The sequence below is a fragment of the Anoplolepis gracilipes genome, chromosome 2 (genome assembly GCF_047496725.1).
Source record: "Anoplolepis gracilipes chromosome 2, ASM4749672v1, whole genome shotgun sequence".
NCBI lineage: Eukaryota > Metazoa > Arthropoda > Insecta > Hymenoptera > Formicidae > Anoplolepis > Anoplolepis gracilipes.
Genome location: NC_132971.1, coordinates 3,602,249 through 3,620,275, shown reverse-complemented (window position 1 = coordinate 3,620,275; position 18,027 = coordinate 3,602,249). Strand labels below are relative to the sequence as shown.

The following is an 18,027-nucleotide window of genomic DNA, read 5'->3' as shown; positions in this document are numbered from 1 at the left end:
TGCTTGTCGCATGATGCGTAAATACGCCGATCCGAGAAACATAAATCACGTTAAAACCACTCGTGAAAACGAAATAAAATACGCTTATAGTATAAAGATTTTATGATAATGTTTTTGCGTCATCAGCAAAAATGCTGTAATATTAATCTTCTGCCTACGTACGGCGTATCTATTAAAAATATCACGTTTTCAATGGGAAACACATATAATTTACCATTGCGTTAAACTTCATATTTACATTGCAATAATATATTGATGATAAAATAATCTTGTTTATTCAACACATATTGAAAAATAAATTATGTTTATACGATGTTTGTTAATATAATTATATTTTGTATAACAATTATATGTATATGTATGAAATACATATACATATAATTTTCGAATTGACATAAAAGCCTAATATTGCAAAATATTCTTTGTCCTCTAAATCTATGCACGTGTTTTAAATATATATCTCGTTAAATATATGCATAGTTTTCCAATTTTTATCACTCTCAAAATTATATTATTTTTTATCAAGCTTTAAAATTGGGTTTGTCATTGCGAATTAAGCGACTTGCGTGAAAAATGATTGAAAAAAAAAGAATCGATGTTAACGTGTGCATTTATCATTAAATAAGAATAAGAAACAAGAAATCGTCCATATTATGTATCTACATCATGTGGATTTCATAAGGTGTTACGATTTCACGCTTCCACTACGAGCTAGTATGTCGTCTGCAGGCCGACAGCGCGTCGTCGCGTATTACAGTATCAGATTGCAAATCAATATCTCATTTCGTAGGTATGAGCCGAGATGTTGCGTTCGTAATGCAGTTTCGTGACCGAGAGTGTCGACGTGTTCGAGTGGCTGAAAGCAGAGGGTACACACGCGAAATGACATACGTGTACGATCGTACATATATTCAGTATTTTTATGCGCGCACACATACATGCTTATATAGATCGACGCTTCTCTAAGTGTGTGAGCGAATAGATAGGACAGGGGAAAATTGGAAGGGGTTGTGATCTTGCGCCAGGTCAGAGGAAACTGGAACGAACATAGTCAAGCCGAATTACTTTTGGGGCTCCATAACATCGCGTCCTTTGCGATAACGATTGTTTTCTGCGAAAGATTTATATTGATTGGCCAAATAGAAAGAGTGAATTTTTTATCCGTTGCCTCTCTATTATTGCTTATTTTCAAATGATAGCAAAATAAAAATATATCATTTTCAAAAACACATTCTTATAGATAAACATATATACTCAATCACATTATTTTTTATGACCAACTAAATGAAAGAAGAAACGCGGTTATTTTAATTACGCTCATATGATTCACTGACATTAAATTGTTTGACACACAAACGGTCCTCTCTTTCTCACCTCTCTTTATCCTCTGCGCTGCGCAAAATTTCATAACGTCGAGATCTACATAATTTGCCGCAATAATTAAGCCGCCCGCGTAGAACGCTACCACGTGCCTTTCGTATCTCTTCTGGGTCGAATAATTCAGGGTCGAAGGTCGGCATTTCGGCGAAAGCGTTAACCCCGACACTCGCTGCCGCTTTCGCCTTCTCGCTTCCCATCCCTCCAACCCTTCGGCCACCACTACGCGCCGTGAAATCTCGTAACATCGGCGTCGAGATTTGCATAATTCGTCGCGATAATTAAGCAATCTGCATATTACGGCCCGCGTGCGCTGTCAGTACCTCTTTCGTGGGCAAATAGTCGCGGTTCTGAAGTCGTCCCCCTCTCCATTCCCGCTCCGTCTTCCACCCGTATTCGGTTATTAGATTAGGGCGTTGTAACGAGTAATATTCACGTAACCAACCCGCGCTTCCACCCCCACAATTTCGCCCAGCGTACGACGGTCGTGCACGTACGCGCCTTTAACATACGACGTGAACTGCGAATCCCTTGTTGAATACCAAAAGTGACGCCATCTTCTCTTCCTTCACACAATATACAAGAACATGAAATATGATAGATTCTATTACTCTTCTCCAGTAAATCTAATAACATAAAAAGTTGTAAGACGGTCTCACGTGATATATGATATATGGTGTTTCATATTTGTATCACCCTCTCAAAGATGATCATAGAAAAATACATGGATATATATATATATATATAAATTATTAAAAGTTTTTTGTATCATTAATAATATATTTCATTCATATATCACTGTTTTTTATTTTGATTTTGATCTGCTCGTAAAAAAATTGCATATTAAATTTTCTAATATTTAATTACTTTTTCTCTTTTGTGAGCAGTTTATGATTGATGAAAGTTATAAATTTAAATAAAATAAAATAAAATAAAAATACAAACAAAAGCAATAGTTCCATAAACTGTTACAATCTCGATTGTACAGTACATTATAGGTCTAATAATTGTCTGAGATGCAAACTCCCTTAGGCGCGTCAATGCATGTCAGCGGCGGTCGATAGGCAATAACGTCGACAAGGACGATCGGGGGTCCAGCAAGCGGCTTTACAAAGTTTCGCCAATCAGCAGGTGGAATCCTGGACGGAACTCACTGACAATTCAATTACAACTGGGAATTCCTGGTCCGACCCTAAGCCGAGAAAGTTCGGTGGTTTGACGGAGACCGGAGGGACGCTCTCTCCGAGAGCTGCGGAGAAGGAGGCGAACCGCGCTTCTCCAAGTGTTATGCAGATTTCTGTTTGGCCAGTCATTACTGGGGTGTTTGCAGGCACGACAGCCATTGCTACGGCTACCCAGTCCGATCTCCAACTGCCAGTCACCTCCTCCCCTCTTGCCGCGTTAACGGAAGACGGTCATCTACTATCCGGCCACGGCGGCGCACATCTCTATCCTCGATATTCATATCAGCCCCCGCACCCCTTCCTCTCTTCCGTCAGGTGTAGCGCGCTTCTATGAATATTTACCCTCCTTTCTGTTAATATCGCGTACGTGACATTTTCCAAGCGTAAATACGCATCGGCGTCCGTGAACACGATGACTGGCGGTCATCGGCTGAAGAGGTGGATCGGAAGATAAAAAAATAACGAGCTTCGATCGAAGAGAGAAGGTCGATTGACGCTCGTTGACATATTATACGATGGATACTCACCGGCATAGTTTGGCTACCGTGTAGAGAGTTTATCGCCGCCAGTGCTTCTTGGTGCGACGAGAGTTTTACAAATGCACAGCCTGAAACAAAAAAAAAGAGCGCATCTTTAAAATTCAATGAAAATAGCTCGTAAATTTTACACACAATTGACGTCATATTTTTTAAGCATTTAAAATATCTAGCTTTTCTTATATGCATATATATTTCTTAATATATACTCTCAAATAGTTTATACAAGAATGCATCTCTGTTTCATTTTTGCGAAATAATTCTTATACATTGAAAAAATATACACGAAACAATGGTAAAACACAAATGAAAACTATCGCGAAATAAGGAGATAATTAAATAGAACTCTCGTTCGATATTTATTTGCCAGAGAAAGTGTCATGAATAACGACGGCCAACTTTCCTTTCTTTACTATGAAAATTTCTGTGGTGCACTCTGGATCCGGAAGGAAGCAAAAATACTTTTATCCGTTTTATTTTTGCGAGAGAGAAAAAGAGAGAGGAAAAACCACAAGCGAAAGGAGTTCCGTTTCCGCTATTGTCGCAGAGCGAGACCGTCCTCGCGACGATGATGGAACGATTAATCGCTCTCCTACCGCCTGCCACGTGCGCTCATCGCCGGTAGTTAGATGGAGACGCGGTGAAGACAAAGAGCTCGGGGGCCCTTTGAAAAATTGACGCGCCAGCGGAGCGCAACGTGCACTTTAATAAAAGATGTTTACCGCGCGCGGACAAGCGCTTCGTAATCCGAGACGACGGTGATCGCAGTTTCGTGCAATAACTATTTGTATCGTCGCCAAGGTATGATACTCGACAATCATTGTCATCTCTTGCACGCGCGTCGTATAAGCGGTATATAATCCACTGGATCGTTGTATCGTATCTCGTATCTGGTCTATTGAAAAAGACTTGTTCGAAAATAAACTTTCCAATGTGTTGCATCGTGGGAAGAAATTTTGAATAATTTCTCGCTTGCAGAGATTGAAATCGTAGGGCAACGTACTAACGACATTTTATGCAACGGTATTGTTTCAGTTTTATTTTTCTTTTTCGGAAAATATTGAATTTTATAGATAGAGCGCGAGTTTGGTTCAATCGGCATCTCGAGTTTTTCAACTCGTGAAATATCAATCAATGAAAGCTGTAATCAAATTTAACGTAATCGTGTTACAGTCACAACCAGTTGAAACACACTGCAGTTTAACTACGCGAGAATTTCATAGCGCAACAGCGCTTTTAAAAATGAGATTAACCTTTTCGAGGATCGAATATCGCTCAATATACTCGCCAATTTCTGTCGAGCGGGCGCCTCTTGAAAAATAAACGAAACTCGATTGCGATATGCTTCTGGGAGATGGGACGGATCAGGATTGAAGGGAATTAGGGCGAAAAGAGGGCGCGCCCACTCCCTCTACCTACTGAAGTACGACACGATAACGTACCCCCTCGTCCCTTTCCTAAACTCTGGACCTTTTCCTCTGATCTCAGCCCTCGTCTTCGACATCCAGTTTCGAACTCTCGTCCCTCGCTTGCTTGGACGACACGATACAAGAAAATTGGAACAGGCGGACAATTTTAGGCTTTCGCGCGCGATCAATATATAAGGTTTCAAAACTTTTTATGGCATACGAGAAAATTATACGCGAATGTGTAATGCCTTGATAAAACAAAAAATTATATAGTTATAGGTTTAATTACACGAATTAATTTTCGCGGTAGAGTATATCGCACAGGCTGTGTAGAGTATTAGAGTGTATTAGATGAAGTGAAATAAAGGAAAGATAATCACATACAACTGTTCTAAAACACTAAGTAATTGGAGCAAGGAAAAAAATGACAAAGCGGTTCTTCCCGCTTTGTTCCCGGCAGCTCATTAAGTGGCGTTGCTTGACGGCATTATACTCCTTGCCTCTCTAGCCCTTCCTGTCTGAAACACCTGGCGTCCATTGTAGCGATCATAATGTCGCCATGTCAACCTCATGCCGCTACATTAATCAGGCCTTTGAATCTCGAAAACTCGAATATTTAACCAGGATCGAGATCTCCACTAATGCGTGCACATAACATACATACAATTCGCACAATCGTTTACAGCCATGTAATAGATTAATTCGATCAGTAAACTCGATATTATTTCGCTTTCATCGTACTAATCTATAGAATTTAAACAGACAATGTTTGCGATCATTACGCATTTCACGATGAAACAGGGACAGAGAAATGAACGAAATTTCTAAGGATCATATCGGACAAAACGTATGAAACTCCGTTGTCGGATCCTGTAGATTCTGGAGACGTATATGGCCAACGTAAGAATTTGCTCGAGCTTTCAAAGCGTTCCTCTCCCGTCTTTCCCTTCTCACGGAGCTCTCGAAAACGATGCGCACTTGAGATTTTTCTTCGCCATTTCTCGCATCGGCGGGTAAACTCGCACGAAAATAAAGGACTCGAATTTCACGAAATTTTGCTATACTCAGTTGACATCATGTACATGTATATGAAGGGGGATCAATATGTCATGACAATAATCATATTTTTCACTAGTACGTGAATCAAGAACAACCTATATATCGGAATATTTAATATAATATATAATTATGTAAATATATGTATGTGCTTTGTAAAATTATATAAAATTATGGTCTATATAAAATATATTTATACTTATAACACATAGCAATATTTTAAAACTTGTTTTTTTTTTTTTTTTATTTTAATATGGAAAATGTAAGTATATAGATTAGATTATAAGGAACATACTTATACGGATACGGGTGCCATTATTCTTAAAGATATTAAAAAATCACGAGAAAACTCGCAAATGTTTCATAATTAATAATCAAGATATAGTCGAGTTTATATTTTTCAATATAAATAAAATTAAATAATTTGCTGATTATTTGCTTGTAAAAGAAAAGTGTGTAAGAAATATCTTATATCTAATGCTTATATCTGAAAAAGAAAAAGAAAGAGAGAGAAAACGCTAATAACAGAATACATAATAGCTATAACTATCCTGGCGGCTCCTTTCTGTCGGCTCGAACACTATGTTTGCCGCTCTTCTTCTACCTTCCTCATACGAATAGCGTTCAATAACAAACAGTGGACAGACCGTTCGTCGAATCGACGGTCCTTCGTCCACAGCGAACGAGTAAAGTTTCGTGGTTTTCCCCTCACTCGCCCCCGGTCGTTTCGTCCCGAATCCTTCTTCCTTCAATTCCAGCCGCCGCTCGCGCGCTACCATCACGATGGCTTCCGACCGATCGATAGCGCCCGCGAGACTTTCCACTCATATATTTGATTGCTTGGCAAACATGCCTAAGTTTATCCCACAGCCATCGCCATCGTCAAGCGACTGCTACTACAGCGCGAGTGATGCCATGACTACTCATACGAGCTCAATGTGCACGTATCAGTGCTCTGAACTAACGTCGTTGCGAGTTTGTTCGCTCAGGACATTGTGCTCCAAGTAATTCGATCCTGTTAAGACTATAATATAATTCCAGCTATGAAGATATTAAAGTATTCATTCTCGATAATGGAATAGCGCGAGCATCAAAATCACGAGCGCAAGCTAAAGTCTTTCTTATCGATAAAATATTCTACTTTCTATTTCTATGACTTGACATATAAACGATTGCTTTAGAAAAATTCGAGAGCAGTATGGTAAAAATAAAATATTTATCACGCACGTGGCGATAATGTCGAGCGAAGAGGAGAAAGAGAGAGGGAGGCAACTTTTTATTCATTCCTTTCTTTATAATGACTTATTCAATTATTCTTTAGCGTAGTAACTGTGTCGTGCCATTAACTTCGCTTTTACTATAAACGATTCGTGGCCTTATGGTACAAGTGTGTTAACTCATTTGCCGAGCTACCGTTCGATAGCGAGTCAAGGCAAGGCGAGAGCATTTAGCGATCGATCTTCTTATACTCGTTTCCGCGAGTAAAACTTGGCGGAAGTTGTACGCTTCCTTAATCAACAGTTGATAATTAAATCAAGCCGCGAACTTGACTGATGCGAAAAAAATACCGCACTCTTTAGTTTGAGTTTGCTATGATGTTCGCTATGTTGTTCGAAGGCCTCATTAGAGAGTAAATGTTTCGTTACGTTATGAAAGCGCTATGCCGCCGATCGATAGATCTTTTATCAAAGCATTACGTTCCGAAAGAAGCGTCAGTTCAAAAATAGAATTGTCGTGATCGATGGGCGATGAACATCTGTTACCGCGGCTGGTGAAAGAGGGCGATTTGAATATAGACCCGTCGATATACGAGCGCATCGTCTGTCAACCTTTGTGACTTGGTTGAAAGTCGCTAGTGAACATCTGTTTTTGTAACAGCTGAAGATGAACAGCGCACGTGGAGGCTTACTATACTCGAAATTTAATTTCTTTTTTGCATAAGTAATAAAAACAGACAACTGTGAATTTTTGTCGCCTCCCGCGGATCTAAAGAATAATTATATATCTCACATGTCTTGTTCTTTTGTTAGAGAATATATTATGCATAATACAATGTGTAACATTGATGATATTAAATACTTATATTAGTAAATATTTTAATCTTATAAATTGACGTAAAAGCTAACATGAAATAATTGTCAATTAATATCATTATAATACATTATATCATGTATTCAGTATTTCTTTTAAAATTTTAGAAAACAATATCAATAGTGACATGCTTTTGTGAGTGAAAAGCGACATTTTTTTATCGTTTAAGAATACACATGAGAGAGAGAGAGAGAGAGAGAGAGAGAGAGAGAGAGAGAGAGAGAGAGAGAGAGAGAGAGAGAGAGAGAGAGAGAGAGAGAGAGAGAGAGAGAGAGAGAGAGAGAGAGAGAGAAATAACCCGGTCGAGTTGAGTAGATTCGTGTCACGCGGGTGTGAAAGAATACAGAAATACAAGTTTTGCCAACATGTAGTGAATGGGTGGAGTTCTGACTATTTCGCTAATGGCGCGAAGCATTGGAAGAAGGGACGTGCTAAAAAAAGTTATTAACGACTTTGCGAAATGCCTGTTAGGGTGCGACTATGTGGAATAGGTCAGATGGGATTTGATATCAAGCGCAAACTTGTTGGCATAAAGTTCTCGTATATACATTTCTTTCTGACGCATTTGATCCATTCTATTCACACGATACTCAGCGAAATAGTACATTCTTTACATTCTTTTTAGACAAGCGCCAATTCATTGTCCATTCTAACTTTAGATATGTCTAATATTCAGGTTCTTGTATATACGTTACTTTATGACGCATTTGAGCCATTCTATTTGCATGATACTTAATAAAATACATTCTTTACATTTTTTTTAAACAAGCAGCGACTGATTGTCCACTCTAATTTTAGATATGTCTAATGATTTTGCAGAAGAATAGTTGCAACTATAAATATTTTATTTATTATAAAATTTATAAAAATAATTTTAAATTAGAACAAATACATATATCACACACATACTTTTTATCACGTCCATCAATGATTTCAAAAAATAAATTATTATTTATATATTACTGTGATCGAAACGATGCTTTTATTGCAAGTTTCATAGAATTCGGCGATTCTGTTCGATTGTGAATCATGTAAGCTATCACCGACAACAAAAATATAAATTCATTTTTTTAACAAAGTCAGTAAATCCGAGAAATAGAGCATGATTTCATGTAATTATTACAAGTTTCATAAAGTGAATAGTATATATTAGGTCCTAGATACAAGAACAAACTGAAACGAGTGCGTCGCGCCTACAACTAGACGTGTGAGAATCGAAACGAAAAAGGGCGAGCATTAAAAACGCTGATAAAGTTATTAAACATTCTTGTGTCCTTTTTATATTTGAGGTGGGATCGAGATCACGCGGACAAAACGAACCGGAGGGACAAGACCATCACAAATACAGAAAAAGTAACAAACATTTAAACACAGAAGACAGATAATATAAAGAAAAACATTTGTATATTCCAGATAATAAAGAACAATAAAAAAAATAAGTTAAATAATTTTAATTGATTGTCTTGTATACAGTACATAAAATTAATAATATCGGAATAATTGATCGATATGATTTGCAACATAATTTTTGCAGAAGTATAGCAGTATACTTTTAATCATTCTATATTTTAATTGCTTACTTAAACATCAAAATGATTATTGGCATCAAACACGAAAGGAGCTGTAGTTGACATTTTCAAAAAAAAAAATTTTTAAATGTCAAATTTTGAATATAGAAATATTATTTTTATATTATTCCTTTAAAATGGGTTAATATACGATATTATGATTTCATGGAGTTTTGTCGGACAGTCGCTATCATGGTAGTTGACATTTTATTCGGTTGTGTTATCTCTAACTCAATTTTTCGATGGTATTCGCGATATACCCTCGTCCGAGGCCCTGTAAATACTACACAAACCCCGAATCACGATGTAGGATACATCCGGAACGGACGTATTCGAGGAGAAAAAAATAAGACTCGGCATGGGGACAGAACGTGGGGAGAAATGTGTATTACGAGCTGGGACAGCAAGTGTAATGTGAGGACACGTAATGCCATTATAATGCGGACACGACCGCGTTCCCGGAGGGATGCACGAAGAGCGGGAGCGCAGAGAAAGAAGACGGAAGACAAAGAGACACGGGCACGTACACGAACGTTACCGGGCGTGACACACCCGGAAAGCGCCGTTGCCACGGTGTTATTACGGGGAGATAAATTTTCGACCGGAAAGTCCCTCGTCCTACATTCGAGAAATGTCGCGACTCAGTCAGCCGAGTCGCGCATAAAATTAGCTGTCTCTTTTTTAACAGAAATTCGGGAAAAAATATGAATCCTCCAACCTGTAAAAAAGACCGCGGTATACGATCTAGATTATTTCCTTCAAAGTTTTGTACATTTTTTAAAAATCGTTATCGTACCAAAATAATATTACTTGCTAAAAAATATATTAATTATTTTATATATGACGTGTGACTGGATACTAAAATTAGCATATGGATTAGCAAAGATTGTTTGCATTAATGTGTGAGATAAAAGTATGAGTTTAATTATTATCAGACGGACATGAGCAATAATTATTATTTTCTTTATTATTGTGCGTTTTTAAAATTGTCGCATTGAAATAATTAATTATTTTAAAAATATGTTAATATTATTATAATTCAATACGTACATATGTATTATGTATTAATATCAAAATAACATGCTAATCAACAAAGATCCCGCTATTATACCTATTAATCGCAATACGAGATAAAAAGTAAAATACAAGTCCACTATAAAACACGGCTTAAACAGCAACCTATCAAATATCTCGATTTTATATACATATTATATTTCATATTATGCAATAAATAATATCTTGAAAAACTTACCGAGAATCTTCCATGTAAAAAGCTCGAGAAGTAAAAGTCTGACCATGATAAATGATATCTCAAGAATTATATAGTACAGAGACGTAATACATGATCCGGTAATGATGCCTGAAGCAGTGATGCCAGCTGCCAGAACTGACTACAGTAGCATGCGGTAGTATGTGGAGAAAATGGCTTCTGTGCTACATGGTACCCCACAGTGATTCCAGAAAGAAGATGTGAGCAACACGCAACCGTAATGGAGGAGATAATGCGCAATGTAAATAAGAACTCGGAACACATTCGGAATATACACACACGCGAAAAACAATATACTACATGCCGCCTGAAAATCGACTGACCTCGGTAGCAAATTAACAGTGAACATGCAACTGTACTGGAGGAGATGACGTATCAACACGACCGTGTGTTGCACAAAACGTTCTACGCACGTATCTTCTCTACTACGGTTGCGTGTTCACTGCTTACACTGCTACTGTTTGCTACCGAGGTCAATCAAGTTTCAGGCAGCATAAAGTGCGTCGTATTTCCACGTGTGTACCGAGCTCTTATTTATATTAATATTTATTATTACGTCTATAAATGATTCGTATTTATCTGTCGTTTTGATAGTGAATTATGGCAAATGATCGGAAATATCGAGTGTCGTTCTTTCATCCTTCTTGTTTACGTTCGGCGAGAAGACCGCGTCGAGACTTTGACGAGCGTTTCCCCTACGTCATCGTTTTTTCCGTAATCGTTTCACTCGTGTCACATTAGCCGTGATTTTCATATCGGATTTCCGTGTTTCTCGTATCTTTTTGTTCGTCAAAAGTAGTTTTCACATACGAACGAGACTAGAGAAAGTGTTGTTCCGAATGAAACACAATCTCATTGTCAGTGCAGTCTCTTAATCTGCGCGATCGCGATTAAGTCAAAGTAAGTCTAATCTGTCTATCCGTTCATATGGTGGAGTTTCAGAATTAGAATTTTAAAGAATGCAAGTAAAGTATTATTTAGGACGCGAGTGTGTATAACGAGTTGTATAATATTATATGTTGGACTTGTGAAAAGAATTCGGAAAACCAGCAAACATTTCTCAGAACTGGAGATAGAGCAGTAATTAGGAATAATACACGCAATGACGACGCATCGACTGGTGAGTGAACTTGTTTATTTACGTAATTTATTTATCGATTTTTTGAGAAGCGATTATAATAAAATATTCTGGTTATTTTCCAATTGAATAAATAATTATAATAATCACAAATTTTAGATTTTCTATGAATATTTCATTAAATTAATGAATTAGAGATTTGTGGTTATAATTTGTGATTATGTCTATTATTTATTATAATCATGATTATTAATTATTTAATAACTACAATCATTGTGATCGCTAGCTTGCTCATTCAATAATTGCACTAAAGAATAATGCGACATATATTTTAAGCCAAGCGTTCCATATTTATAAACAATATCAATTTATAACACATATAAAATATAACTCGCTCGAAGAAGACGCGGGACAAGCAAAGAAATAATGTGCATGTGCTTTAAATTCATTCGATCAACGTGCGAATAAAAATCATTAAGTGTATTTGCATGACTGATACGTGCATGTATAAGTATATATTTACATATATTACGATATACTTCAATTCGTGGCGATGTCCTCTATTGATTAGAAACTTTTTGCAAGATTTTTATAAGAGCACAAGAATTTATCGCGTCTCTTCTCGTATCTCTCGCGCGAATTGTTCTTATTATTTTATCCTCGTCATTCTCTATGTTTTTATTAAGTAGTTAATGTAAAGTTCCGAGAGCGCAAAAGAACGCTGCGGTGGTTCTCAGCGACGTTCTTTACGACCGTTTCGTAATTGACGAGGCCTACATAACCCGATGGCATCGGAGCCGCCGCCGCTGGCCTCTTCCCGCGGTAGATTCATCTAGATTATAGTGCAAAACTACTCTCTCGCTCGGCGCGTATTTACCCGGCATTAAATTACACAGACGGTCGCGCGCGTTGACGAGGGTCGAGCGCGCCCCGCACGGACGCTTTACCGGCTTACTTTCATCACATCCAATATTGATCACGTTCAGCGTGCGCGGCTTTATTTATGCAACGTGGCGCGCATTGTTGCACGGCCGGTTACGGAAATCGTGTCCCGCTTTGATCAGCAGTGTTGCATTTGCGTTGGATTTTGTCGCAGCTTTTTCCGTCGCACGGCTCTCTCGTTCACCGAGAGCTATATCTAGCCCTGGCGATCTTCCGCGGGTATTTCGATACCCACATATTTCGATCGTTTCCTTCCGTTTTCCACGAACCACATTTGAATAATCGCAATCTTTTTTTTTTTTTTTTTTTATTTTTTTTAATAATTGTAATTGAAAACAGGCAATATGTAATCGTGATTTTATAATAACGTGAGATGTTTGAGTTTTATCAAAATTAAAATATTAATTTTCTCTCTCTTTCTCTCATGTATGTATTTTCGAAAGATTTTGCTTGACAATGAAACAATTTTATTTAGACATAATGTTATGTAAATCAAGTACACACACGTACGGCTTACGTGCTCAAGTATACATATTTTCGTGAGCGAGCATTGCACTATCGAGTCTCGATATAAGAACTACGTTGGTCAGCGATTACGTTGGATTTTGTCCGAGTTTTCTCTCGGCATCGTCGCATCTGGTATCCGCCGCGCGAGTCGTTCTTTCCCACCTGCGCCAGATGTCTTTTGGAATTTCTTAAGACAATGTAAAAGAAATACAAATAAACGTACACGCGTCATGCAAAGGGATCTGCAGTATTCGCGAGAAAATTCCAGGCACGTACAGCACTTCCGTTTCGCTCGACGGACGTCTCTCGAGAGCGAACATTTACCCATGCAAATTTTTAGTTATGGCAGAAGCATGCGAAGGGACGCGCTTTCAGTGCTCGATAATCCCTACTTCGCCGTTAAATAAACAATTTTCCCTTCACATCGCGCTTTGGCGAAAATGCGCCCGGGAAAAAAGAGGGAAGCGCATGTGGAGTTCCCGATAACGGTGCTACTCTTCTATAAAAGGTAAATATGCATATAACGTCGTGGTTATATTCGCAAGACTCCTTTTATACATGATATAAATTTTAATCTCCTCGATGTTCTTTCGCGAATGATGCAATTACGGTAAAATGTCGATAATTACGGCCGCGATTATTATAGGATTATTACTGATTTATTGCATTTAATTAAGGAATGATAGAAATTAGAAATGCTTTACATAATTCGAGAGCAGATTTTTTTTGTTATTTACAAGGTTAAAAGAACAAAATACGCGATTGAAAGATAATCAATTCGTGATGGTTTGAGATAATTATAATTTCTTCTTATATTTATATTTATAATATATTTTAACGTAAATCAAAAGAATATTTAAAAGCACACATTTGTCTCTATCGAGATCATCTCGTTTTCAATATTCTGCGGGAGATTTCTACTTTATCGTTAGCTGTATGTAGTATCGACACGAACGTTAGAATCCTCGATTCCGCGGCCTTAAGGGACTTAGGAAGGACTACCGGTGAAGGGGTTAACGCACGATTTTCGCGATATTGCGAGTTCGTTACGGCGTGCGGCGCAATTCGCCCTGGGGTAATTCCGATAATACCAGCAATCATCCTGTCACCGAGTTAAGCCCTCGTAAGCTCCCGCTGCCTTTCTGGTAGCAACTCCGATAGGAACGAGGGCGGAGGGGCAAGGTAGGTATAGGAAAAGGTTGGCGACTTCCCATGGGGAATCTATTCGTTTTCCTCGTCGGAGGACGCCGCTCTACCTCGCGTCCCCAGATCTCTCTTTCTCGTGCCGCTTCTACGCGTATTTAGGATCGAATGCGAGGAGGACTAGTAGGGAGGACGTTTCTACGGATGAAGGCAAACCAAACGTCGTTATCGAAATGGCCGTTTCTGCTTTTGTTCCCAATTGTCGTCAGGAAATCAGCGACAGTTTAATGATACTTTATTTTACGACATATTACTTAATTGGATATCGATGATAACGACTACGAGTTTATACGTAAAAGCAGATTCCATGTATTGAAAATCTGAATAACAATAGTATTATTCGAACGTAGCAATGTTGTACACGGATCGGTAGTTAAAAGAGAACTCATTACGTGATAAAAGTCAGCGGAGTCTTTCGGAGACAGACTGGGCAAGAACATCAGGAAGGAAAAAGAACTAAAGGAGGGGAGATTGACGACAGAGAGAGAGAGAGAGAAAGAGAGAGAGAGAGAGAGAGAGAGAGAGAGAGAGAGAGGGCGGGAGGGCGGTCGAGTATAAGAGAGAATCTCTGGACTAATTAAATAACTAGCAAAGTCACCTAGCAACTTGGCACCTCGGCCCAGTCCATCCCACTTTCCAAGTCCGCGGGTTTTCTTACCGCTCGCCTCTATGTTTCTAGCTGTCTGTGCCGGTCCCCTTTCTTCCTCCATCCATGGCGCCCTCCGCCATCTCCGCCCCCCTCGCCACTCTTCCCGCCAGCAACGTCACCTCGTTATTTAATTAAACTTCGCGGAAGCAGACCCGTAGAGTCGCTTGATACCGAAGCACGTACCTTGTCATCGTCCATTTTCGCAATATCTTACATTTTCAACCACTAGTTTCGTCTGCCTTTTGCGGCTTGTACACTGCTGCCTTTGTTAAAAATTCGCGGAATTTTGAGCTATTACCGATACGGACGTCACGTTATCAACGTAATTTCTTTAGAAACTGAATCGTACACGGTTTGCAACAATCGAGTAAAAATTGCTATTAAATAAATCATATTTCACGTTTAAATTTTCTAGAAAATTCTGTTTTTCGGCAAAAAACATAATAAAACGCGTTAATTAAACACAAAATTTTACTTTAATATTCTTCTCCAAAGAATATTTTTGTATGCTTGAAAAAAAATAAGCCAAAAAATGAAGATCAAACATTTTTAATATAATATTGATAAAAAGATATTTCTTTCTTGTTCATAGATAGAATAGATTTTTAAAATGAAATTGACAGAAAAAGTTTATTTGTCAACTTGATATATGTTTGTTCAAGTATTTTATCTCTAATTTCGGTGTAGAATCACCGGGTGCTGTTACTTGCGAAATGGTCCCGGGGGTGGTCTAGCCACGAGCCGTTAATTTACCGCCGCGAAAATAAACCGCGGGGGATCGTCGAAGAACTCGTCTCATACTTCCCCGTCCTGTTTCTTCTTCACCCGCCCTGTCCTTTTCGCTTCCTATGATATACGCTATGGGAAGTTAAGTTTCTCAACCGCACCCCTCGAGCGAGCCGACAATAACTTCCTCCTTTGAGACTACTCCTTTCGTCGCGAGCGGAAACGAATTTTCAGACTGTTGGAAACTGGGCTATTAAACGACTTCCGTAATTGCGAAAACGCGGAGAATTGTCACCTCGCTACTTTGTTACAGAAGTAACTCGACGGCGACGGAGCAAGATCGATGTCTAATGGTGAATTTCTCGCGCATGATAACATTCGTGTATGAGAAATATATTTTTATCAAATTTTATTTAGACCAGGGAGTTTACTTTTTTCCGTTTTAAAAAAGAAATTTCCATTTTGTTTCTTCGACATTATCTCAATCTGTATATATAAATATTTTGTGTATCGATAAAAGCGTTTGTGTATTTTAATCGCGTATATTGACTAGACTTCTTAAATTTCTGTAGCAATTTCCAAGACGTTTTCAAGTACCTTAATGTAACAGATCGTATTGAAGTAAACGAGATAGCAAGTTCGCCTTTATTGAGCGTATGAGCTTACGTCGTCGTATCGGAAAATCACGATCGGTATTGACCCGCGCTCTCTCGTTTCACGCAAATTTGTTTAGACTACCCTGAGGGCTGCCACGATGCGCTATCTCGACCACCCCAGCAGGAGTTTAATTTTGAGAAACGCAAACATCCCGTAATTAAGCGATCCCAGGAAACAAGGCCGAAGGGTACGCTCGCGGAGACCGGTGAAAAACCACTCATAATTGCCCGTCGAATCAATATTTAAGCACCCTTTATAATGCTGAATGGTCGGTAAGAGTCGACTCGTTCGTTTACTATCCAGGTGACCAAGGAAACACTATCATTTGAGGAGTTAACAGAGAGATAAGACATTACGGCTTATATGCGACATAAATATCTTTAGTAGAGAAAAAAAATTATGTCCATATCTTTTAACATATCTCTATATTTATATATGCGTGCATTTTTATATCTAATTGTATATATTCTTTCTCTCATCTAAGATCTAAGTCATCATTTAAAATAAACAAAAGAACGCAATCGCATTTTTTTAACGCATAACTTTTTTACACAGTTAATGCATTATGCGACATTAAATACGTTTAAACTTTCTACCAAAGCAGATTTTGCATTGCAGAAAATTTCTTTTGCATCTCAATTTTTGTCATAAAGTATTCAATTCGTAACTACTGATGAGATTTTAATTAATGTTCAGATGCGTTTCGATTTGTAAATTCAACATTGATAGATATTTGGATAAATATGTATCAGCAAGGGAATATCCGTCCTTGGCGAGATGAGTCGGTTAAAAGTTTAATGCGATCTTAATAAGCTTGAAGTTTTAATCGATTGTCGTGGTAGAGAGAAATAGTTCCTTCCACTGCCGGTAGACAGAGGACCTAACCTTTAATAACGCCTTCGATGGAGTTCTTTAATCCGGTTGATCGTGTCTAGAAATATCGCGAGTTAAAAAGAAGGTGTCAGACTTCAGATATCGCGCCAACTTGGAAACCGTCGTCCGCTCGCGAAACTTCATAACGCCCTGAGCAAAATCCTCTTCGCGCAAAAACCAATTAAAAACCGAATTACGTCTTAGCCCCCTGGAGATACCATTTAGCTGCCATTTCTGACTCGAAGCTGCATGTAGCTAACCTGATGAAGGCTTCGAGGAATTATACTTAGCGTATCATGAATTTTTACACCGATGTCGATGGTCCGACTTTTTATCTTCTTGAAAACTATTTGTTCAAAAATAGTACTTATACCATCATATGTAATTACATAATCAATATTATCATTTTACTCAACAGACAATAACAAATTATATTATAATATTATATACAGATTTATATTATATATGTATGTAATAGATACAGATTGATATTATGTATATAATAAAATAGACTTTGAGACTTTGAGATCTTGATTTATCAATAATTAAATCTTTAAAAAAAACATTTTTGTATCGAGTGATTGTCAAATCAATAATTGAAATATTAATAATTTACGATCATTTTCTTGATTTATTGCAGAGCAGAGTAGGTTACATATTTCGTAAAATTACTTTAGCTTCATTAGAAATTAAAGACGCGGTTAAGGGCAAACTATTCAAACGTATTGTTGAAACGTCATTTCGATATCGAGCATACACGTTGTAAAATATTAAGTATGCTTTTATTGACCATCGATTGTTATCAACAGTTTGACAGTTACGTGAGTTACGACGTATATTCGATTTAATTAAATCAGCGAATTTTGTTCAGTCAAAATGAAAACATCACGTCGTGAGGCCG

General features: G+C 37.9%; 1 protein-coding gene across 12 annotated transcripts in view; it reads right to left on the bottom strand.

The window, feature by feature from the left end:
• LOC140663143 (CUGBP Elav-like family member 4) overlaps positions 1–18,027 on the bottom strand; it is a 322,403-nt gene that overhangs the window by 40,565 nt on the left and 263,811 nt on the right. For all 12 annotated transcript variants that reach the window (XM_072887100.1, XM_072887106.1, XM_072887105.1 and 9 more), the window contains one exon: positions 3,089–3,168. In XM_072887100.1, coding sequence (XP_072743201.1) covers positions 3,089–3,168 — 80 coding nt within the window. The remainder of the gene's footprint in view (positions 1–3,088; positions 3,169–18,027) is intronic.